Source organism: Zosterops lateralis (genome assembly GCF_965231275.1).
Source record: "Zosterops lateralis genome assembly, chromosome: 4".
NCBI classification, from domain to species: Eukaryota; Metazoa; Chordata; class Aves; order Passeriformes; family Zosteropidae; genus Zosterops; species Zosterops lateralis.
This window is the reverse complement of record NC_139765.1, coordinates 18117057-18141223: the sequence shown is the minus strand read 5'-3', so window position 1 is coordinate 18141223 and position 24167 is coordinate 18117057. Positions and strand designations below refer to the sequence as shown.

Here is a 24167-nt window from a genome sequence, read left to right as displayed (position 1 = left end):
ACAAGGAATTCATTCACCCTTTCCCATGTACAGGCAGGTGTTCCACCTCCCCAGGAAGCTGAGCTCCAGCAGACATAACAGTGACTTGGGAAGGCAAATGCCATCACTTTGAATATCGTCCTCCTTCCTTCTTCTTCCCCTAGTTTTATGTGCTGAGCATGGTGCCATAGAGTATGGAATGTCCCTGTGTGCAGTGGGGTCAGCTGGCCCAGCTGTGTTCCCTCCCAGCTTCTTGTGCAACATTAGCTGTGTGGCAGGTAAAGGCTTTGCAGAGGAGGAGGACAGAGGTAATGTGAGGAGTGGAAGCTACAGATGTTTCAGCTAGGAAGATGCTGGTGCAGTCACACAGCTTGAATGGATCCATGGGACTGCTGCAGCTGGCAATCAGACAAGTTCTTTCCTGAGTGGGGTGAGGCACTTGGGACATGACCTGCTCCAGTGTCACAGACGGAGTCAAGAGAGCTGCTGGGTCTGATGATTCTGGATCCCACTCCTTTGCCACTGGCTTTAGTGCATGAATGCTCTTAATTTCCTTGATTCAAGGAGCTAGACAGGGATGGTGCCAACTGCAACACTTAGAAAGGAAACAGATGTGGTAGCACCACCTTCTGATTACCTTTAAATTTCCTCCAGTCCTCCTACTTGCTTTAAATTCGTATCTTCTTTGTCTCCACTTTCCCAACAGCAGTTCAGCAGCCAGCAAAATGGCTGTCACCTCATTTCTTTGGTCTTAGCTGCTAGAACTTTACTGGTAAGCCAGGGAACACTTCATTCTTCCTCTGTCATGTCAATGGAATGTGCCAAGTGCAAATTGCTAATCTAAGTGTATTTAAAATCACTGAAGGCATGAAGGAGGTGCAACCTCTCCAGCTTTACAGACTCTGGTAGAGATTAAGCATTGTACATGGGTCTCAGCTTTGATTGTTAGTGGAGTTCATGAAACTGTGTCCCAGGTTTTCTGCTGTAACTGTGGTGCTTTTGGGGCTGTCTCTAGGGACTCACGAGTGCATGAGAAGGATGTGTCATACAATGAATTGAAATTAAAATTACTGTAAATTGTAGAAATTTAGCATGAGGAAAACATTCTCACAGATAAATGAAAAGAAGTGTGAGGTAGAAAAGCAAATGAAAGTGGGGTGCTTCTTTACAGATATGATTCACAGCAATTTGAAAACCTCCAAAAAGGACTGTGGAGAGCCCATTTTAAGAAGTGACTGGAGGCTGTCCCACAGGAGGGCAGTGAAGAAGCACCTACTGACCATCAGTGGGACTTTGGCTCCTACCTGTCCTTGGAGTTTTGAAAAATAATTATGCTCAGTGAGTCACTAACAAAGGGTCTCATTCCAGAAAACTTCAGGATGTCCATTTCCTTTTAGCGAGATTCCAGCATAATGTAGACTCCATTTTTTGGTCCAAGTGTAGCTTTTGATTTGAGTTGCAAAGGAATCTGAAAGAGAAAATAGCATCTTATGTGCAGTTGTATGTGTTTGTTTATATATGACACCCTCATATACAGACAGACATTTCTGCTGGAGGACCAGTCCATACCAGGGTTACTGTGGAACCTGTAAAGTACTTGTTTTACAGTCACCTGTGGTGGTAAAATATAAATTGGATTTATAGCCAGAAGCTGAGGCAGTGGTTACCCAGGAATGCTATAGATGTGAATGGAAAGAAATTAACTCTGTAAACTCTAGAGCTGGGTGCAATGTCCATAGCAACAGGCATATACTAAAGTGCTGAGATCCTGTGAAATATGTACACACGTTCTCACCGTCTATGAATTATGATATTTTGTCTGTGATCTTGCCATACTGCTCTCCATTAAGGCAGGGCTGTGTAACAGTTCTTTTGTTGGAAAAAATACATACCTGAAATCACGTTTTGCTTAAAACATGCAGTCTATGCCTCATCTCTCCTTATTATGGAAGTGTCTCAAGCAGTTTTCTCAAATGAAGAGAAGTCACAAAGGCAAATCAGTTGTTCTGCCTAAAACACACTGTCAACTCAAGTTGAGAAGTGCGATCTTTAAGCGTCTGCATGTACAAACCTCAGTCTCTGGGCAGGTCTTGAATTTAAACTTCTGCAAAATCCTCAGCAGAGTCATTTTTGTCTCCAACAAACCCATTTTCATGCCAATGCAGCCACGGGGTCCTGCCCCAAAGGGCAGGTATGTAAAGGGATGTCGTTGCTTCTTGGCCTCCTCTGTAAACCTAGAAGGTGCAGAGATGGAAACCAGTTCAAGAAATGCTTTTTGCTCCTGATTCCATGTTTTTCATTTAAGTCTCAAAAGCTGGTTATTTCAATTAATCTTAATGGACTGGTTAAGGGGATTATTGCTAGATTATGTCCTGACATCCTAAGTAAAAAGATAATTGATTTATGGCCATCAGACTTTGTCAGCTGGTGATTTTAGGAGAGAACATGGAGACATGAATTTTGCTTCCAATCCATCTTTAGTGAAAATACCTCATGTCTTTGGATTCAGTTTTCAAGAACTTTAGACTACTAAGGTCCAGAGAACTCAAGCAGGGTAGAAAGAGATGAGAGGTCACACAGGCTATTTGGAGCTTTGGAAAAAAATAATATTGTGTATTTCCACTAATTCCATCCTCATGCTTAGATAACCTAAATAAGATAGAGCCACTAGTCCAAAAAGTACTGTAGAGGCCCCTAATTCGAGACTGAAGGACCATTAACTCATGTACTAAGCACTGTTGCATATCCCACACAAACAGATCCAGACAGTTCTTGCCTTGATCACTCCCATATTTCATTTTAGTAAATTTAAAATCTCCCTTTACTCCTGCTTTACTCCTATGGCCAATTTCAAAACGGAATATTGGGGGCGGGGGGGAGGCTGGAGCTGCAGGAATTTTTTAATTCCTGCTAACATTCCCAAATATACAAGCTGAGCAGAGTGTTAGTAATTATGGATCATTCATCAGGGAAGGTTCAAAAGGGAATTTATCTCAGATTTGTAACAAACAACACTGTGTGAGTCAAGAGGACTGCAGTCCTTACTAACCATTTTACCCTTTTGTGCTACTGTTAAAGTGGTGAGTAATTAAGAATTAAGAAAGCAATTCTAGATAAGCACTGCTAAAAATACCCACGCCAGACTTCCAGTTACTGCTAAGATTCCTCTCCAGCAAAATCTCTGGGCTCTAACCCTGGCATTGCTCTTCTTTGTGGCCAAAAGATTCTGATGGAGCATATGCCTAGATTTGTTCCAGAAGAAGCATTGGGCAAACCCACCTACACCACACAGTTGTCTTACTGGCAAAGATAGTTCTGGGCTGCCTGCCTCACACCCAGTTGTTAATGGAGCAGGCACATTTTTCTTAGTAAACTTTTGAATGTAATGGCAGCTTAAAATGTATCTGCCCACAAAACTAAATTGTGCTTCCACACAGCACCACATCAGCTGAAACTCTCCCTGTAAGCTCAGCCCAGCATCTGTAACATGGGGCATGTACAAAAACGCAGCTTGACAGGGTGTCACCCACTGAACATATAAATGCTCCATGTAAAACTGTCTTGCCAAGCAAGAACCAAGGATCCTAACTTACACACAGAGATCAGATTCCCAGTGGGAGATGAGGTAGGTTCCCCAGTCACAGAGTAACCACACTGTTACGTTTCAGATGAAAAGAGTGCTCTAAACCAGTAAGGAGCTAGATGAATTTCCCAGGTACAGCCAAAACAGTGAATATATTGTCCCACTTCAGAATTTCTGCACCCAGAAGCAACATTATTCACAGTATCTGATTTGGAAACAGGTCTGAAAACCTCTGCCACCGTTCAACCTTGACCAAACCTCACACCTTCTGTGGGATACACTCCTATCATCACTCGCCTGATTTAGTAGAAATTTTAGAATAGACATGTTTTAATGGTCTAAATAAAACTGTGCTCCTCTTGGTGGAAATGCTGCTTTGGATGAATATTGGGTGACTGTGGCTGTGAAAGAGCAGCAGAATCTGGTGCCTGCACTGGACAGGTTGGAGCTCTGTGCCCATGGGCCCAAGTAAGGACTTCAACCTAAGGATGAAAAGCATTACTCCACATACCTCTCAGGAATGAACTTCTCAGGTTCTGGCCAGAATTCAGGGTCATGGTGAAGGTGTCCAACTGCAGTTTCAATGACAGCTCCAGCTGGAATATGCTGCCCCAGCACTACACAGTCTTTAGCTGCTTCCCTAGTGAATCTGCAACAGCATCATGCATCCCAGATGATTAATAAAGGTTAAAAATACAGCAGGAGAGATCTATACAAGTATCTGTCTTCATCTGACCAAACAATTTCTGGGGTAACACTTTCTCATAGATAAATACAACGACTGTTGCTGATGGCAGTGTCTTCTTAGGTTATAATCATCGCCACTTAGAAGTCCATAACTTCATTCCAGATGGTTGACTTCTGCCCTTTTCACAGGAAAGCATTTCTGGTTGTGAACTGTTTTTCAAAGCATTAACTGCTAAACTGCTATTTTATTGTTGATGTTGGGTTTAGGCTCTTTTTTAATGAAAATTGCTGATGAAAAGTGTCAGTCATCTCTAGTAACAGATAGAAAGAGTATGCTGATTTGCTTCCAGGAAAAAAACATAGTAAATACAGCTTTGAGTTTGTTTATTTGAGAAGCTCACCCCTGTTGGTGCAGAGCCTGAAACTTAGCAAGGGATGGTTTTAATATTAAGGCTGACCGTTCTGCTGCTGGTGCAGCAGAATTGGTTGTACTTCCAGAGTACAACCAATTCACAAGCCTTGGAAAACATTTCACACATATTCATCAAAGACAGGTGTGATGTTAAAAACAAAACTCTGCAGTTTTCTCCCACCCTGTGGTGATAGGTGACAGAGGTGTCCTTAGGAACCTCACCATGGCAAGACTGAGAAAAGTCGCCTGCCAAAGCTCAGCTTGTCTCTTACAAAAGATTGTGTGTGGGTGTGTACGTGTGGTGGTAGGTTATGATCCAGATCTTTGGTGTTTAGGTGGTCACTACAGATCCCAAATCAGCCCAGACCCAGGTGGATACCCTGCTGTCTCAGTCTGAGAACTATTCCTTGCCACCATCTGCAAGCACAGGGGTAAGACAATGTGCAGGAACTTCCTTTGCTGCTTCCCACACTCTGCTTAAAAAGTTTAACAAAGATTTCAGCTTTAGGGCTGTCAGTCTGGCATCATTACAGAAACACATTCTTTCCTTGCTGTCACTCATCTTCCTTTCTTATAGACAAATAAATAACAGAGGTTCCAAACCTGGAACAAAACATTGGCATGCAAAAAACCCACAAACAAACAAACAAACAAATAATTGTCAAGCTATCCTTCTCATTCTTACATGAATTAGGTGATAATGGAAACTGGGGGAGAAAGTTCTCTGGATAGTAAGTTCATTTAAAAAAAATGAAACCAACTCATTTTATAACAAACTTGGCTGCTACTGGTTTTTCCCTTAACCCAGCATTATCCTTGTCATAGGCAGTTAACATCTTCCAGCAGCCCTGGGCTGTCCTAATCCATTCCACATTCATCAGAGTAAAAGCCAGATCAGTAAATAGCACTGACAACATGAAACAAAACTTCAGAACAACTTTGATCGATTCGCATTCTGTCTTCCCACCTGACAAACATAGGTTGTTTCCTAGTGATAAAGCCCAAACTCAAAAACCCTTGTCACTTTAACCAGCAAAACAGTTTCCATTTGTACCCCAAGTGTAACGTAGTAAAGTCCCATCATCTATCCAGGAGCAGACCTCTTTGATAATTACTCTCTGAACAATCCTGCAAATGGCCATAAAAAATATCTTGACTTCGAATCTTGCTGAACATATAGAAGAGAATATGATTTTAAGCTTTTTTTGTATTAAAGTGCCTCCAGTCATGGGTTAAATTTTTCAAAAGCTCTCCCAGCAACCTCAGTTTTGGCTTCTTTCCAGTCATCTGATTTCTTCCCGGAGCTTCATGAGAAGCATTGCAACTGGCTGATCACTTTGAAAAATTGTATTTCTTAATATTTGTATTTATGCTTGTGACAACTTGGAGCTTTAACAATTGAACAGTTTTCTAATTTATTTTTCCCTTGTTTTCAGTTCATCAATACAGTAGAATAAGTCATGTGCGATTTGGGACAAAACATTCAAAAGTTAATGGATGTTACCATTAGTTTAGTTCTGTTAGTATGAAGCAGTGCTAAGTGTAAATAGGCCAAAGTTAAACACACATGTAAAATACAGCTTTCAGATTGTGCAACCCTTCCACAGATCAGGGTATAATAAGCAACAGGTATGGGTTTTGGTGCATATTTCCCAAGCCTAAGTCACAAGGAAGCAGCAGCCTTTGGCTTTCCAAGGCTAGACCTGCTTCAAAATGGCTCCATCCTCTAACCTTGGGGGACATGAAGAATGGTGGGGAAGCAACCTTGGCCAATTCACTGTAAAAATGTGCTTTAGAAATACCAGAATTATCCAGCTTTCCTTCAACAGGCCACATTATATCTTTCAAATGCACAAAGCAGTATTGATGTTGGCACAGAGACTGAGAGACCATTGGTCTTCCAACAGCAGATTTCCATTTTATCGAGCCAGGGAGCTATCCTGTGTAATCAGAAGGGGAAAATAAAGATACCTGAATGCAGGTGGGTACATGCGCAACGTCTCTGCCATCACCATGTCCAGATAGGGGAGTTCTTGTACATTTTGGTAATCAGGCACCATCTGAAAGGGCAAGACAAAAGGAACAATTATGTTTTCTCACATGTAAGTGCCAAGCTCATCTCAGATTAGCTTTAAAATCATCTATTTTTTTTTACTGGGCATCTTTCCTGTAGAAGAACTCGATGTCTCATCTAAAACAGTAAATGATAAAATTATACAAAAATGTGGGCAGTAATTAAATGTGTGTATAACATTCCTTTCATCATCAAAATGCTTTGGTGCACAGCACAGCTGAAAGTATAATAATAAATCAACTTGCTAGGAAGTATTAAAAGCAGGTCATTACAGAGAGCATCACTAGCTGTAACAGAGCTATTGTTTTACATGTGTACCAAAATCTGCACAGGCCCCTTGTCTCTTCCCACAGGCAAGAGCACGACTCACAGTTTGTTCACAAGAAACAGCAAGTCCTTCAGTTACTCTTGTTAATCTTGGAACAACCCCTCTGCACTTTCCCAGTTATAGAAATAAAGCAAAGTGCTGGTGCTGTGATGCCTGTGGAGGGGTGGAGAAGGCACTGGAAGATGCTGGAACCCCAATGAGGAACAGCACGCAGTGGTAAATTGCTCTGCCAAGAAGGGAAGTGCCAAGGTATAGCTCAAATCCCACCTGGCGGGACTGCAATAGTGCCTGAGCCGAGAAGCCTGTTTCCTCCAGCCCTTGTTTAATGTTGCTTAATTTTTCACAATGGTCAATGCCCGAGTCCACGTCTTCACAGTCCTACAAAGCCATCCAACCCTTGACAAAGGCTGGTGGACACTAAAACCCCAGCAGGGCTGTAGCTCAGGAGGCTTTGCCCTGTGAGTGGCAACAAATAGACGAGAGACACCAAACAGCAGCACTGGCACGAATCAGCACACAGATGAACAGGGAATTTCTTCTGCAGTTACCTTCCTTGGAAAAAGGACATCTTCCCTGTGTTATTCAGTGCTCTCAGCAGAGGGCAGCCAAAGAACATCGAACAACCTCATCAGAAAAGTAGAGTTTTGTTTTAAATTAGAGCATCTCCTAAAGACTGACAGAGAGTAAATTGGAGAAAAGCACAGCCGTCAGACTAGACTAAACCTTTTATGAAGATTTGAGGCCCTGGCTGTTCACAAAGGGGACTGGATTCCATCCTTCCTTTATTTACTACACCACATTTCATGTATAATGCATATTTTATTGAATTTTCATGCAAAAACATATGGTACATACTGAAAATACTAAGCAGAGAACAACTCCAGATGGTATGCAGAAAAGGCATACAATAGAACAAGGATACCTTGCAGGATTAGGTTATCCCACTTATTCAGCACTAAGCCACCATGCACCATTTCACATCAACTAATCTTTTCTAGGAAGGAAATAGATACATTCTATTTCCCCCATTTTTTGGCTCAGGAAAGAAAAGCAGAAGCAGAGAAAGTAATTTGCACAGGCTGAGTAGAACTAGTGTGCATGTGCTTCTCTCTCAGGGGAAAAGACCCAACTCAGCTTGTCAATAGATGAAGTATTTTGTCAGTATATGACAAATATTATCAATACAGGAAGTATGGACTGCACCGACAGCCTTTCAGTGTGGCTTTTATCTTGAAGTGGTGCCTGCTCACTCAAACCTTTGGCTTAGGTCAGTGGTTATCAGACAAAGGACTAGGAGCCTAAAAGCCACATGAGAACCATAGTGTAAGGAACATTACTCCAATAATTCCAAGAGCTGCAACCAAAGCTAGGAGAATGATTTTTATCACCCTTCCTTTGCTGAAAGAGATCTGAGGGCTGCCTAATTTTGTGGAGGAAATCAGTAGCAGAGGTTGGAAATGCAGTCTCAAATTTCAGGTCTTCACGGCACAACTCTCTTTCTCCGTGCCCACAGAGGTGCTCCACTCTTCAATGCAAATGCACTCTGTAGTGTGTATTCTTTTATTTTTTCTGCCAGTTTTACAATTGTCTTTCACAACTTCCCCCTCTCCTTTTGATAGTGCTCTCCTGCATCTCTTTGAATCCTGAATCAGCATCTGAGTCTTGTTCCTGCAATCCTTCCTGATTTCATGGACAGGCTGGCTGAGAGAAGAGTCCAGGCTCAGAGAAAATGAGTGGTGGAGCCAAGAGCACACTGAGATGTGTTTGATTCTCTGAACCATGCTCTTTCCACTGAGCCTTCCTGTCTCTCTCATAATCCCTCTACTTACTTCTGGAGTCAATAATTAGGATAATTATATAGTAACCTGATACCATAAGTAGCCACTAAATCAAACCATACATCAATGAATAATATAACACTAAATTATTGGAGCTTTGATTTGCTCTTTCAAATAGCTTCTATACCTTCAAGGGATTAGCAGTTCAGAAAACAAAACAAAGGTGTAAAACTAGCTGATTTTCCTTAGAAGAAAATTCCTTTTGCTTACATAAAGAAGAGAGGTCAGTCGAATGGCAGCAGAGTGACCTCTGCTATCATGAGAATGACAGACACATCAGTCATTTCCTACATCTGATGCAACTTAATTATTGGCACTTCCATGCTTTTAGCATCAAAGTAGCTGGACATAATTTAGTAGTTGTTTGCAAGGTCTGACCTGCAGCTGTGTAAAGTACACACAAGCCAAGCATTTCTGTTTAGAAAGGACAGTTTGTTGCTTTTTTTTCCCTTTCTAAGAAAATATTTTCCATTTGTTTTTCCACTCCCTCTCTTAAAAATATGCCTTTAGCCAAACACATTTCAAAGGAACGTAAATATGCTTTTCTCCCTAAATGTCCCTATTTATGTCTATCAAATGCTGGCAGGTCTGCTGGGGTAAGGGTGATGTTGTGCAAACATGCCAGTTTAACCCCCTGAAAAAAAATTGTCTAAATTGCCTGGTAGTCAAGATGAGGTGGTTCTTTTCACTAAGAAAAATTTCTATCTTTAACAAGAAGAGACGAGGAGTGTGAGGGAGGATTGCATATAATAAAACAGCCTGTATTTTAATTTTGCAGCTACTGCTTTGCACAGCAGTTTTTCTTATGCCTTGCACAACCTTGTAGTGTATTTTCCTTTTGATGTGGATGTAAATGGCCATGTAACATCTTGTGGCATTTCTCTGCATGCATGTTTCCCCAGTTGGATTTCTGGAGGTGAGGTGGTACATCCCAGACTATTCAATCACTTCTGGCATCTAGTCTGGCCACAGACTCTCCTTTATGATTGACAGAAAATCATAAGCCTCCATTACTTAGAAAAAGATGTGAAATTAATTCTTCCTCCCACAGAGTACCCTGAGGTGAAATACCAGCAGTGATTATAAAATTGCCTATGTGCTACAAGGATGATGTGTGTTTTAATCCCCATATAAACTCCAAGGGAGATAACTACCTTCAGATCTACCTCTGCTTTTCAATATTGGTTTTAGCATTTTCTAGGCAGGCAAACCTATTTTTTATCACTGCCCTCAGTTAAATTTTAATTCCTCAATGAACAGCAAGGGAATCCAAGTGCTGACAGGAGCGGTCTGGCCAATCACTCTGCTGCAGTTTGAGATGTTACTGTTCCCAGTTTCTGGCTCTTCTTTGCTGGCTGTGGTTGGTGTCACCACAGCCAAGTCAGCAGAAGGGAATATATGCCTGCACCTCAGTTGCTTCCATACAACGTCCAGCATGAACCCATCTTCAGTGACAGCTCAAGAGGAGGCACTAACTTTTCCTCAAAGCAGTTGATGATCATCCTCCTCTACTGCCTCTGTTTTGGAAATGGTGATTCGAGGTACACCTCAGTGAATAAGAGATTTCCACTTATCCTATTGGCCGTGCTCTAGTGATGCTCAGCATCCATAAATGAAAAAAAAAATCAGAAAAAAATTTGTGCAGCTGACAGTGTGATGTGCACCTGAAATCAATTTAGAAGCAGCAAAGCCTGCTGAGACCACATTCCTCACAAGGCGCATTGCTGAGTCATGGCCTGATACTGAACCAGCTGAGGTTTCTGAGAAATTGCAATCCAAATCCAATGGCTCATGGGCAGGTATGGCTGTGACAAAGTCCAGGTCAGAGAGATGACGTGCAGATCTGCTTAAGCACAGATGCAGATCCACGAGTTAGTTGTGTAATGCATAGCTACACAGTCCACATGAGCTCTCTCCTAAAATATAGACTTTGGATAGCAATAAGATAGGAGTCAAATAAAAAAAAGTCAGCATCACCCCCAGTTACTCTCACCCTGCTCCCTTTCAAATTGCCAAACATGTTACTCAGACCGCAGCCATTCATAAACAGGTCAATAATGTTTCTTGATCAAAGGGACCAAAAGCTGCCGATAAATCAAAGAATCTGCCTGTGGTTTTGACCTTTCTTTGGTCACCTCTAGGAGCTGCTCATACTCCAACAGAACTAGAGCCTATGTGCCTCACTTGGCCTCAGAGCAGAGAGGGGGAAGAAATGCAAGAATGTGAGGTACAAGAAAGTCAGATTAGGGTTGCCCCATAACAACTTTGCCAACAACCCTATCAGGAAAGGAAAGGTTAGAGACTGGACTGCACTCAAAATGTAGATCAATGAAAATAAGGGGTGGGAGGGTTTAACAGGCATCTATCTTTAACTTGCTTAAAGAAAGTCTGTCTCATGTTTGACCACTTCTATGACAATATGCTGGAACCCCTGTAAAACACAAAACTAAAGCCTCCCTACAAGCTCAGGCAGCAGGACAGAGACAAAGTTGATGAAGTAAAATTTCTTATCTTTATCTGAAGAACTTGGACCAAACACTTAAAAAATGCTTAAGGTAGTCCTCATGCAATATTTAGTGCAAATTCTCCCTCCCTGTTGTTTGCACCTGCCAGGTGAGATGTGCCTTGGAGCCAAGGCACCAGGCAGAACCAGCCCATGCTGCTCAGAAAACAGGACCCTGAAGGTCCTGAGTCCCACTCACTCTGGGAGACAGATCACAGCCTTAAGACAGAGAGAAGCCTGCCTAAAATCACCAAGTGTCTGTTGGCCACTTCCAGTGACAGAGGCCTACAGAAACTTCTAGCAAAATATTAAGTTCTTGACTACAGAATCAAGGACAAGGTTCAGGAATGAAAAAATAGGACAACAAGCCTGGTTTCCAGATTGACTGACTTTCCAGATAAAGAGACTTTCTGAGCTGCCTAGCACCTCTCAAATCCTTAGAGCACACCTTGATAGCACTAGAGCCTCTCCCATTGGCATTGTGCCTTCTTACATGCTCTCAGAAACCAACATTAAAATTCTTAGCTCCAGCCCCTCTTGCATCTTTCCCCAGAAGCAAGAAAAAGCTATCCAAAACACAAACTCCCAAGATTTCCATTTATTTCTTTATCCACGTGGGTTACCTGCCACCTCTTTCATCTGCTTGGCTTGTTATTCAAATGGAATATTGTCAGGCTCTGACCCCCACCCTTGGTGGCTGCTCACTGGGTTTGACAGAGTTACTTTGAGGCGTGTATCAAGATGTGACAACATTCAGTGCTTCAAGACACCTCAAACAAATTCCTCCCAGCTCCTCCTAAAGACTGTGAGTGCCAGACAAATTTAGTCTTACAGATTTTTGTTCAAATCACCTGCCAGCCACCCTCACCTCTAACTCCACCTCTCTCTGGTTCACTACCATGCAAGTCAACTGATCATGCTCAGAGGAAGGTGCTGATTTGCAGTCTGAGTTCAGAGCTGGTGGGAAAAGCTGGGGCACCAGTTTCACTCTGATAACTACATCACAAACAGACCTTGCAGCCAAATTCTCCCCATCACTTTGGTGCAAATCCGTGCTGCTCCCTGGGGCTGTATCAGTGTAAAGGAGAGAAAAATGCAGTTCTAAGGATGTACCAAATAGTGCTGGGGAAAGGGCCAGAAGGTATAAGGTTACAGCAGTATCAATGCACTTTAATGTTACTTTGCTTTTTGAATCATTCAGCTCCTGACAGAAGACAGACCTGCACTACCACCAGTAGCTTCCACAGTGCTGAAACAGGGTCTTTGTAGCATCACTGCTCACAAGGAGACTTCTATGAGATAAAATACTTCCTATAACTGAACAGTGTCCCAAAGCCAAACAGATAAACATAAAAGCTGCAACCAAAACAGTCAGAAATTCTCTTCCACTTACATTACTACTGACACATGGTGATCAGCAAGAACAGAATGCATGCCATCAGGTAGAATATCAAGAAAAAAGATAGTCAGGAAAAAAGAAGAAAATCTCTAAGGAAATACTTTATGAGGCAAGCTACAAACAAAAAGAAAGGAGAAAAACAATCTGTTTCTATTTAGGTTTTGTAAATTTGTCAACTTCATCTAGTCCCAGATTGCTAAGAGAAGTGCGTGCCTTTAAATGAAAATTGATTAAATAACTCTAAGTGAGGCTGGGTGCCTGGGGTGCTCTGCTGTCACAAAGGAAGGTGCAGTTCCCCAGTGTGATGATACTGCCAGGCCAGGCAGTGTTTTGTACATAAGTACCCTCACTATGCTAATTTTTATTATTTTACTTAGGCTATGTGGGGGAGAGTAGCTCCCCTCTAGAAGTGGCTCACTACCTATATTCAATGCATGCCTTGCTCCAGTTATTTGTGATGTAGTGTAATCCCTGCTCATGCACTGCAGCAGGCTAAGATCATCAGAGGCACAGAGACTGCCTCTTTCTCACCTCCTTAAAAGCCACTCAGCCCCCAGGAAATCCACCCCGGGTTCTCTCCACAGCCCATCGAGTCTCAAAAGTCTCTCTTTCTACACTTGTCTGACACAATCAAAATTTCTGCTTGGGTGGCAGAAATGCTGAATGGTGAGGGATCTCAGTGGGAGAGAAGCAAGGAGGAAATTAAACAGGAGAAAGGACTGCCAGAGGCCCAAAAGACTGAGAAAGAGAATTATAAAACTGGGATAGGTCTGTCCAAAGGGCATGTCACCAGTCCAAAGCACATTAACCACTGAAGTTCGTGCAAGACTTAATCCTTCCTGCTACAGAAGTGTCCCTTGGTGGTTGCTGCAGATCTACAGGAATAAAGAAGGTTTTTCTTTTTCCCCTGTCAGTAGACATTCATGGTATCACATAAGAGCTAGATAATTTAATTTAATCGTTCCTGCTCCAGCTGGTATTTTCTATATGGAGGTGACAGTGCTTTAAATTAGAGCCTTGCATATAAAAGGCCTGTGTGTTTAGTTTAATCAAATGTTCATTTCCTCATGTTATGTTTATATTAAAAGACATCAGCATGAATTTTCAGGCTGCAAATAGGGGCTACCTTATGGTCTATGTGCTGAGGTTGTCTTTGGTTGTTCTTCATCTCTATGGCAGCCTTGTGGGCTGAGAGCTGTCTCAGCCCCAGGCACGCAGCTTGGGGAAATATGCTCTGGAGAGTACAGTCCAACCTATGAGGAGATCAGAGCTTTGCACAAAATAAATTATTTCTGTAATTTGCCCTTCTTGAGCCAGTCACTGCTTAAGTCACTGGCTTCAGCAACTGCTGGATGAGACCTTTACTGATTTAGTAAACAGGAAAGCATTTGTAGCAGAGAAACAGCAAAATTCTCTCATCACTCAGTGTAATTATTATTTGTTCCAACAGGGGCAGGTCAATTTTAATACCATACAATATTTATGCAGTGTCTAATGCCTTGGAAACATCTAAAGTACATTAGGTGCAGCACAACAATAATAAGAATTTGCCTTTCCATAGTTGTTTTTCCCCTGAGGCTTGTGAAGCGTTTAGCAAGCATTAATTAGTTGGTCATCTTCCAAATGCATGTGTGAGGTTCTCCTGGTAAATAATCCCTCCCCTGCACACAAGGGGCAAGCAGAGGTGCTGAAGACTGAGACCATCACTTTACAACCTTAAAAGCTGAGCACCCACAAGCTCACGTCTTCATAGCCTGATTTTTTTTTCAGCCTCAGTGTGAATCCTGTTCATAAATTAGCAAATACTACTCTGAATGCATAGACTTAAAGTGACCAAAAAAGAAAGAAATCCATTGCACAGCATTTAAATAGGATTTAAACAAAAAGGAGCTTCTCTTGCTTTCAGCTTCCAAAATCATAACTTAAGGTTCAGCCTGTCCTTGAGAGGTACTATGAGATGGTACTAAAAGTACAGAATGTGAAGAAGTGCTTCTGGTGCCAAAGTTCCAATCCTTGCCATAGACTTCTGTACCTCCTCTCTAATACAGTAAAATTTACTGGTAAAGGCCACATCCAGTCCTAGCTCCAAATTTTAACATGTGGCCTTTCTACAAGCCACAAAAGAAAAGTTTGTTACTGTTGAAACCTCTCACAGTTTAACTGAAAATATGAAAAATGGACAAAGAAAGGGGAAAAATGTATTTTCTAACCAAAGCTATTCAGTGTCTTTTCCTCTTTTGCACCCTCTGGAAAGCTCTGACTGCCTTGGGTATAACAAAGCAATTTACAACTGGTAAGTGAAAAAATTTGGTAGCACTTGAAATGGCTTTTGTGTTTTCTTCCTCCAGTACATGAAGAAGATCTCTGAAAAAAACAACACAACTTGTCAGCTCAAAATGCAATACCCCAAGCTCAGTGGGGAGCTGGCTGTGAGCAGGGCTGTCTGTTACTCTGACAGTAACCTACAACAAACTTCTGAAGATATTCAGATAAAGGTGTCTGCAAAAAATCCTGGCAGATGCCTATTCAAGGATCTCTTTCCTTTTATTCCCTGACTCTCCATCTGGGAACACAAAAATTTCCCTAAGCCTGTTCATTTTAGTGAACATTTTAGAGTTTCATTTTAGTTTCATTTTAGCCTGTTCAGATTTAGTGAAGCCATCATGGTGTCATGTTCTGGCACTGTTTTGTGTCTTTGCTCTCCTCTAGCCTTTGTAGACCAGCATGACACGACTGTCCATCTGTTTATGATTTACTTCTCACAGTGACTTGGTCCTGATTACACTGATAAGCACAGTAGGTTATTTGAGGGCTAACTGGACCTCTGCAATGACACTCAAGCTGTACCCACATTGTGGGAACATTTCCAGTCAAAAAAAGGCGAGTGGAAAAACTCCACTGTATCCTCCCTGAGGAGAGCCTTCCTGTCCTTAAGCTCAAGACATAAAACAAACAAACAAAAAATTTTTTTATCTGGCAATCTTTTGCAGTTATCAGTGTCCCAATGAGCCACAAAAGAAGAGAAGACAAGAAAAGAAACTGAGGCCTGGGCCTTTCTGACATTTGAAGATGCATATTCGAGAAGACATTATAAACAACAGTGTTTGGTTCAGGAGGCCACATGTTTCATGGTCTCCTTTAGCACAGACATGAGTCCCTGAGTTAGAGGACCTACCCCTACATGCAGGATCCAAGGATAGAGCCTGGAAAATGCAGTTGTTTTGGGGGGGAACCATGTACTGCCAGGGGCAGTAGCCCTCCCTCGTGTGCTGACTCACTGGCCCTCGTGAGTGCATGGAAATGAAGGGGAACAAAAGCACAACTCAGGGAGCTGCAGGATGGAATCACAGGGTCAGCAGTGAGAAAATACAGAATGCATTTGTAGTTTGAACAAGGTCATTTCCAGCATGTTTTAGGATGATATAAAGCTTTACAGGGAAGGCAAATGGAAAGTATTGCTCACGATTTCTTCTGCTTTATGAGTAAGCTGCTTTGGCCTTTATTTATTTATTACCTCACAGTCCCACAACAGTTCTGGTGTGAAGACTAATTTGCTGTTCTTTCTCTCTTGCTTCTCAAAGATACTTCGCTTCTTGAATCTGACACTTTCCTGTCTCAATGCCTGACCACATCACTCATTTACCTCTGTATTTCCAAGAATACCCTTATTATGAAAAATTTGCAACACCTCACTTCTGTGCTGTCATTTCACTTACAGCCATGCTACTTTAATGCCCAGTATTTTATCATTTATTCTTATTTTTCAAAGCTCAGAAGCATCAAGTCTCAAAAGTTCTGGGGTACAGGGGAACCTGGCCAACATGGTGGTACCCAGCTGGGTTTGAGCCAGGCCTGACAGGGAGGCTACCTTGACCCAGACACCACGGAGCCACAAAGGTGGCACCCATAATCTGACACATTTGATAGAATCATTCAACACAAAATAGTACTTTTAAGCCAGAAAAGTGCGTAAAACATAGTGTTCTGTAGGGGATTCACTAGAAATTTTACCCATATGAAATACCTAATAAGGGATGGTATACACTGCCTTTTTATCATGAATTGAGGCACAAAGAACAGTAGATATCTATAGGAGGGCTAATTTGTGGGGAGGGATTTTCTGAGTACCAAGATGAAACTGTACAGCTGTAGGTTTTTTCTGTAAAGGGCCTGTCACACACACGAGAGCAGCTAGCATATTACCAATCCTGATTGCTCAAACATTATGAGCAAGGCCCCAGCATACTTCGAAATCGGCTGGAAAACACATGAGATTTATGACAAATAACAGTATTTTGACCTTCATATGCCTGCTGGCTTCTGACCTGGGATTCATGTTTTCAGTCTTATAAACCTTTTTTCCTTTTTCTTTTCTTTACTGGTAGTCTTTTGTTTTAATAATGAAATATGAGATTCTGGTTATACACCTGACTTCAGTGTTGAGTGATTTGAGAGAGTACAAAACAACAGAGACTTACAGCCTGATGGCAGGATGCTGGTAATATTCCATTAACTGAGCGCCATGAGCCATCCCTGCCTGCCCTTTGGCCATCTGCTGCTAGCACTCAGAGAGAATCATGCAGACTTTTTTTAAAAAGAAAGAAAAAAAATCTACAACACCAGGAGCTTCATGTGAATAAACATCAGACAAACATGAGCTGCCTCTCAGAGTACCCACAGTACAGTAGCACACATTTTGGGGGTGTGTGAGGGGCATTACTACAAGAGGGGCCTCAAGGGTTAATCATCCAACACCTTTTTTAAAATGACAAACTTGATATCTTGGCAAAGCTTGACACAGAACAAAATTGAAACATGCAGACAAAGTAATTGGGGGGGAAACTGCTGAGTTTATATATAGCATTTTGTTTCTGCTGAGTACTAGGGGGGAAGTGGGGAAGGGAGGAAGTGAGGGGGAGAGAGGGAAAAGAAAGATAAATTTTGGTTGTTGCTGTCAGATGAAGATCCACTTATCTATGGCAGAAGCCCAGAGAGCTGCATGACTCTAAATGAAGAAATTTAATTAAAAAGATAAAAAAAATTAATAAAATTAGCAGGCAAAAACCCCCCAGGACTTCTTGCTTCTCATGCCTACCGTGATGTATAAATAGAGACTATGTGATGGATGAAGGGTGCTTATTATTTCTTTGACTTCTATGTGCGTAAAGAAATCTACAATACTCTCTAGTGAATCAGCAGGATGATCAAAAAGCCAATAGCATTGGCTGCTATTCCAACTTTGCTTCTCTAGTTTAAACCATACCATGTAACATTTTGGCAGCCCCAGTCATAGTCCTAGTCATAAAATACTTATTTCACACTAAAAAAAACCAAACAAAAAAACCTGGGGGAAAGTTGGCTCAATTATGAAAGAAAAGATTTTGGAAAGCAGCTTACTTGGGATCATATTCTGCCAGAGCTACATCTCTCATAAGAAACGTGCTGATAAAAACTGTGAGTGGATGTGATCCTCTTTTGCATCCCTTGCATACTTCAACCTGCCTTCTGCTAGCACAACTTAGAGCAACCTCACAGCTTTTCCTGCCTCAGCTCCCAAGGTATTTGCAATATAGCTTGAAAGAGCCAGAGCATCTTGCACTTCCATCCATACCCACAGCTTTTGCTCATACATTCACTTCCTATTTTATATTATGGCACAGTAAGAGAGATTAGTATTAGTACTTTTGACCTCTCTTCATGTGCATGGACACGTGTGTGTGTACTTTCTGTAACACATCTACCTATTTGAAGTGGCATAAATATGACTAAATATATATATATATTTTCTTCAAATCTTGGAAGATTCATAGTGTCACTGCTGCGAAGTCAGAAAATTCATTCCAAGCCATGTCTATCTAGGTCAGGATGTGGGAAGAATTTTTTTGTGTTCTGCATATGCACATCACCGCTTTTGCTCCTTGGTACTACACAGGCTGGGAGCTGAAGAGCTAGGGAAGATGACAGCTTGCTCCCTGCTTCCACTGGACTTGATAGAAAATTCCTTCTTGTGTTCCTTATAATGGAGTCTTGTCTCATTTTTACCAAAGAGATGCTTTGGCCAGTATACTACAAATACCATGCTGTCAGTGCCTATATGTATCTCTGCCACTATGCCACATCATCACTGGCTCTTCTTTAAAGCAGAAGAGTACCCTGCAAAGCAGAGAACAGGTTAACAAAAGGCTTCATTTATCTCCAGCTGATACCAACATGACAGTGGAAAATGTGGGGTCAGATTCCAGGCATATTCTTGTGAGGGCAGAAGGAGTGTGGGGAGTAGCCCTTGTGTGGCAAAACCACAGGGCCTGCTAGCAGAAGGTCAAGTCCTGATTCAGCTTTCTGAGCAAATTTGGGGAAGTCTTTTCCTCTCCTCCACCACTCCTGATAAGACTGATAAACCCTGTAGATACTGATAGCATGCTCAGAGGACAGCAGCATATGATGCTTGTGTTTAAAGCCTGATCATTACGTGGTACTAATAAAAAATGCCCTGCTCTTAAAAAAAAAAAAATCATGTCATGAATAAGGTAAACCCTGGCAGGTAATACCAATATTATACAAAATAAAGGTAAATCCTAAATGGAAAACAAAATTGTGGACAGACTACTAGAACACAAATTTTACATAGTCCTTCTGTGTAAATAAAGAAGTGAACTTAACTTGCCATTAAAGCTTTACTTTATGATGTGAAATTGCTGGGGGAAAATGGTTGTAATGAATGTTATACACTCACCCACACACCAGCAACAAACCAGCAAAGGAACACACACTTTGCCTACCTTTGCACGATAAAAAAATAGCTGGAATTTAAAGTTTAATGGATCTGCACTCAAGATTTATCTAGCTATGATATCCTTGGGGTCCAAATAGAGGCTGTGATCCATGGGAATTCTCTCTGCTCCCTTCACTTCTGCCCTCTCAAATGATGAATTGGGAACTATGCAGGGAAACTACTGCTGCTATTAGACCTGTGGAAGAGGAAATGCACTACAACTGCTCCCAGAGCAGAAACCAGGATAGGTTCCTGCAGCCAGTGTCAGGATGTAGAAGGCAGGCTGGGGCCACTCTCATGTCCTCTGCTCCCCAAAACCCAGAGGGTCAGATGTTGAGACAAGGCAGTGCCACTCCCTTGTGTGTGGTGCTACCAGCACATCTCTGCTCTTTCCTGGATGGTGCTTTTCTATTTGATTATTTTTCCATCATGCATTTCTTACTTCATTAAGGGGAGTTATTAATCACATGGCCCAGGAGCAGTGGGGCTTCCCTTTAACCCAACATTACCACAGTGAGGGATGGAGCCAGCATTTTGCTTGGGGTTGGAGCACTCCCTGCTCTCTCAGGCTGAAAGATGGCTCAGAGTGCTGTGCATGACCAGACTCCACACAGGACGCAACAGGCTCAGCTTGGTGGGAAATGAAAAGGACATAGACTCTTTTGTCAGCTTGACTTGGTCTTAATAATGTTTAAATATCTGAAGGTCACTGAATTAGAGTTCAGAAACTTGACACAAAGGCTTTTTCCAGGATTATCTAGGTTTGCTGAAGTAAGACAACAAAAGAGAATAAATCAAACTGAGGAAAACCGACTGCTGCTGCTGCTGCTGAGACGTTATTCTTCTCATTAAGCCTATATGCTGAGCCTGTAGAGGAGGCAGCACTTCCTGTCTCTCTTGCTGACAGTTCAGTATTAGAACACAAAGGCAGGTCACTGTCCTTGTCAATACGGTAAACAAAGATAAGAGCTGAAAGCAACAGAATATTTTTTTAACCCTGATAATTCACTCAGTATGAATTCCATTGTGGAGAGATTTATTGTTTACTTAGAAGTCCTCAAAAGAGCTTCTTGAGAATGTGCCGGACACAAAACACACATTTCAGCTAAAAGTGCTGGCTAGACCTGCTCAGGGCATCTGCTCCTTGTCCCTGGACTCACATCTGTGAAACATTAGTGAACCTGCCGGAAAAATGTAGTCCCAAACCTTTGCCCAGATCTGCTTGCTATCTCAGGCTAGGAACTTAAAGAGATATCTTCAACGGGCAGTCATGCTCATGAAAATGCTTTGTCAAGATGCCAACAAAAAACTCCATTGCTTTCCTTCTCCACTTGCAAATTGTCTGCAGCAGAGCAGCACAGGAGTGAAAACCATTGGTATATTATCTGACACTCTTAGTAGAAGGATCAGTCTTCCCTCTGGCTGGCCCAAGTAAAACTCCCCATTGCCTTTCCCTCCCAGCTCATTTCCCCAAATGCAGACACACTACACCACTACAGGGGGAGGCGGGAGCAGACATCATCACTGACAACAGCAGAGACAGCCTTATCTTTTCTGTGTAATGGCTCAGCAGCTTAAAGTAAAGCAAGAGTTTAAACACTTGCTGATTAGGAGAGCAGGGCATCAGATGAGAATTTAGGAGCTGTGAGTGCTGCCATAGATTAGGCCATTTAATCCTGCCATGGCTCCCCTTGCCACCTGGGAAACAGAAGTGAAACCTCTCCTGCTACCTACCTGGGACCTCTGAAAAGTGCATTTGGTAATCTTATCCCAGGAATACCAAGCAAAAATGCAAACCCAGCCAGATTAGATTTAGGCAAACTGCCCTCCAGAAAAGTATAGTCAGGACTGGAGGAGCATCCAAGGATTTCTCATGGTTGGTGCTGTACATTTGACCTTCTCTACCTTTTCATAGGATCTCTGGGTTTCAACAGAAACAGCAATCTCTTTTCAAAGAGGACAAAAGAAGGTTTGTTGAAATGCTATTTTTAAACATGTATTTACTGAGGACATTGTAGGATTGCTAGAGATGGATTACCTACAGTCTTGGGCTGTATTATAAAGTGGATTGTGAGTTTTAAATCTTTCCCTTTTCTGAAAGAACTATAAGCTTAGCTGTGCTAAAGTTTCCAACAGCATTCTTGGGCTTAGCTTTTGTAAGCTGATTTCATCCTCAAAGCCCACATTAGTTCTTGTCCATTTTGATTTGCTCCTTTATATTTCTCTGAGCAATTAAGAACTCTCTTTAGCTCTCACACCACTGCAACACCCACAGGAGGTACATGTCCATATTCCTCTGGTTGTGTTTTCAGATCACCACTACTCTTGCTCAGTGGGTACCAGTTGCTCTATTGCTCGCAGCAGGCATGTACTCGCTCTTTTTCAGCTGTTCTCAGAACCTGTTTTTAGCAGATCTCTTGCCAGATAATCTGGCAACTCAAAGTACAGAAGCAAGTTCATTATCTGTTCCAAGGGAAGTTTTTCCAGGAGCACTCAAAGATGCCAAAATCACAGAAGAGTTGTTTACAAAGGTCAATACACACTGCACCAGTATGCCAACCAGCTTCTGATACTCAGGTCAGCCAGGGTTTATCAATGTAAGTAATGGTTCTTGTTAGTTGTGGGAAACTAATTCCATTGAACTCAGTCAGCCCACAAAGAAGCTGACTGGGTGTGGAGTCTTGAAGAAAAGAGCAGTAAAATTAAGCCATTCCAATGTATTATTGTGGACTCATGGAAAAGGAGGGATATGCCAACCTGTGGTCATCACACCCAAAACACACTGGGGATCTTATCTGCTGATTCCTCCTCATTTCATGTTCTTAAGATGACACAGAGGCCCTGAAGCCATGCACCTACACCCTGTGCTATTTGTACAGCATACAGCATGTTTGTATTGATATGCCATCTGATATATATTAGAGCAATATGTATTGACAGGTACAGCAGGGCTATACCTCACTTTCAGAGTTGGAGGAAAATTCAAGCACAGTCTGCTGAAAACCACTGGATTGCATAATAAATTAGGAAAACTCCATATCAGTACAAGCACCGTTCTACCGACCACTTTCCCTGGACACATTTATCCCAACACAGTGAGGAGAATAAACAATATTACCAGGACACTTTTGCCAGGGAACTGTATCTATGCTATGGCACATATCAATGCAGATATACAATAACTAGAGCTGGTTACAAGTGCTGGTGGAAGAACCACACAGTACATGTGTCCTGTGTAGATGTGAGGCTGCTGAAAGGAGAAAACAACTTCACATCTAGATATGAATATGGAATGCACAGTATACAAATAGGTAGGAGCCCTTGCTATTGGCAAGAGGTATTGGTTCACCAGCATCTACCTATTCTCATGGATTAGCATTTGAACATGTGCTCATACCTTGCCTGCCATTCCTCAAAAAAAGCTTGTTTTTAAAAAGAAACAAAACTACAAACTTCATGGCAACATCTGAAAAGAAACATGGTAAATGGATTGATATAATTTCATCAATTTGGGTGAATTGTAAGTCTATCTCTTCATAGGAGAGAAAAGGAATCAGCCCCCTTTCAAACAGTGGTGACAGAAAAGAGCCACAGAGAACAAGAGTAACTAGCCTAATTTAGATAATAGACTGCTTTAGAATTTGTGCATCAGACAAGAAACAAAATAAAAATATGATTTAAAGGCATCAAACTAAAGATGCTGGTACTGAAAAAAAGATGTTATGCTGATAGAAGTAGTTATATATTTGTATTCTTCCACGTATGCTAAAAAGCTGCACAACATTAACTGCATGGGTTTCTAAGTTAATATAGCTATCAGCTCTAGCTATATGATGTGTGTAGATAAGTATAGCTATATACACATGTGTACATCCACCCACATCCTGTTCTCCCTTCAACACCATACACAGAAATTCACTGTTCTTTTCTGTAAGACCAGCCATTTCTGGAATATGGAAAGAGGAATTCATATACTGTATTTTTCAACAAAGATCTAATTTAAAAACAAGACCAAAAAGAGCACAGATTATAATAAAGCACTCATCCACATGGTATTGACTGAAGTTTTCTATCACAAGGCACTTCAGAAATAAGTATCAGAGTCCCACACCATGACATACACTCACACAAACACATATGCATGCACATATACACACACAAAGGCAAGACTAACAGTTATTTGTATTTCTTACTTTGAGAGACAGGAAACCTCCCTTTGCATCTGCTTTTTTTCTCACTAAGAAGAGTAATTTTAATTACAGACACTTGGCAGGAAGCCAAGTTTGATTTTTTTTTTTAAAATGACATCTGTCTAAGCATTTTTAAACTTCCTGTTCAATGTAACTTCCTTCATTTTATAGACCAACACTCAGTTATAGCAAAAAAGAGAAGGGAGTAGCAAATGATTTATTCATTTTTCATGTTAACTCTTATCAGGTATATCAAGCAGTTCATTGTTCTGAGAACTGATGGTACAGAAAGCAGATTTACAGGGGGAATTTAGGACTCAGGCAGTCTGGGAAATAAAAAAAAAAAAAGAAAAACCATGCATGGAAAAAACCAACACAGTTGTAATTTAACTCTAAAAAAAT

At 41.6% G+C, this 24167-nt stretch overlaps 1 protein-coding gene across 5 annotated transcripts in view; it reads right to left on the bottom strand.

The window, feature by feature from the left end:
• TBXAS1 (thromboxane A synthase 1) overlaps nucleotides 1–24167 on the bottom strand; it is a 262140-nt gene continuing 237973 nt past the window's right edge. For 4 of the 5 annotated variants that reach the window (XM_083859365.1, XM_083859369.1, XM_083859367.1 and 1 more), the window contains 4 exons: nucleotides 6633–6721; nucleotides 4074–4211; nucleotides 2051–2213; nucleotides 1–1447 (listed from right to left, as the gene is read on the bottom strand). In XM_083859365.1, the coding sequence (XP_083715491.1) occupies nucleotides 1373–1447; nucleotides 2051–2213; nucleotides 4074–4211; nucleotides 6633–6721 (465 nt within the window). In that variant the 3' untranslated portion in view covers nucleotides 1–1372. Of the gene's footprint in view, nucleotides 1448–2050; nucleotides 2214–4064; nucleotides 4212–6632; nucleotides 6722–24167 lie in introns of all 5 variants that reach the window. The other variant, XM_083859366.1, reaches the window with a different exon arrangement.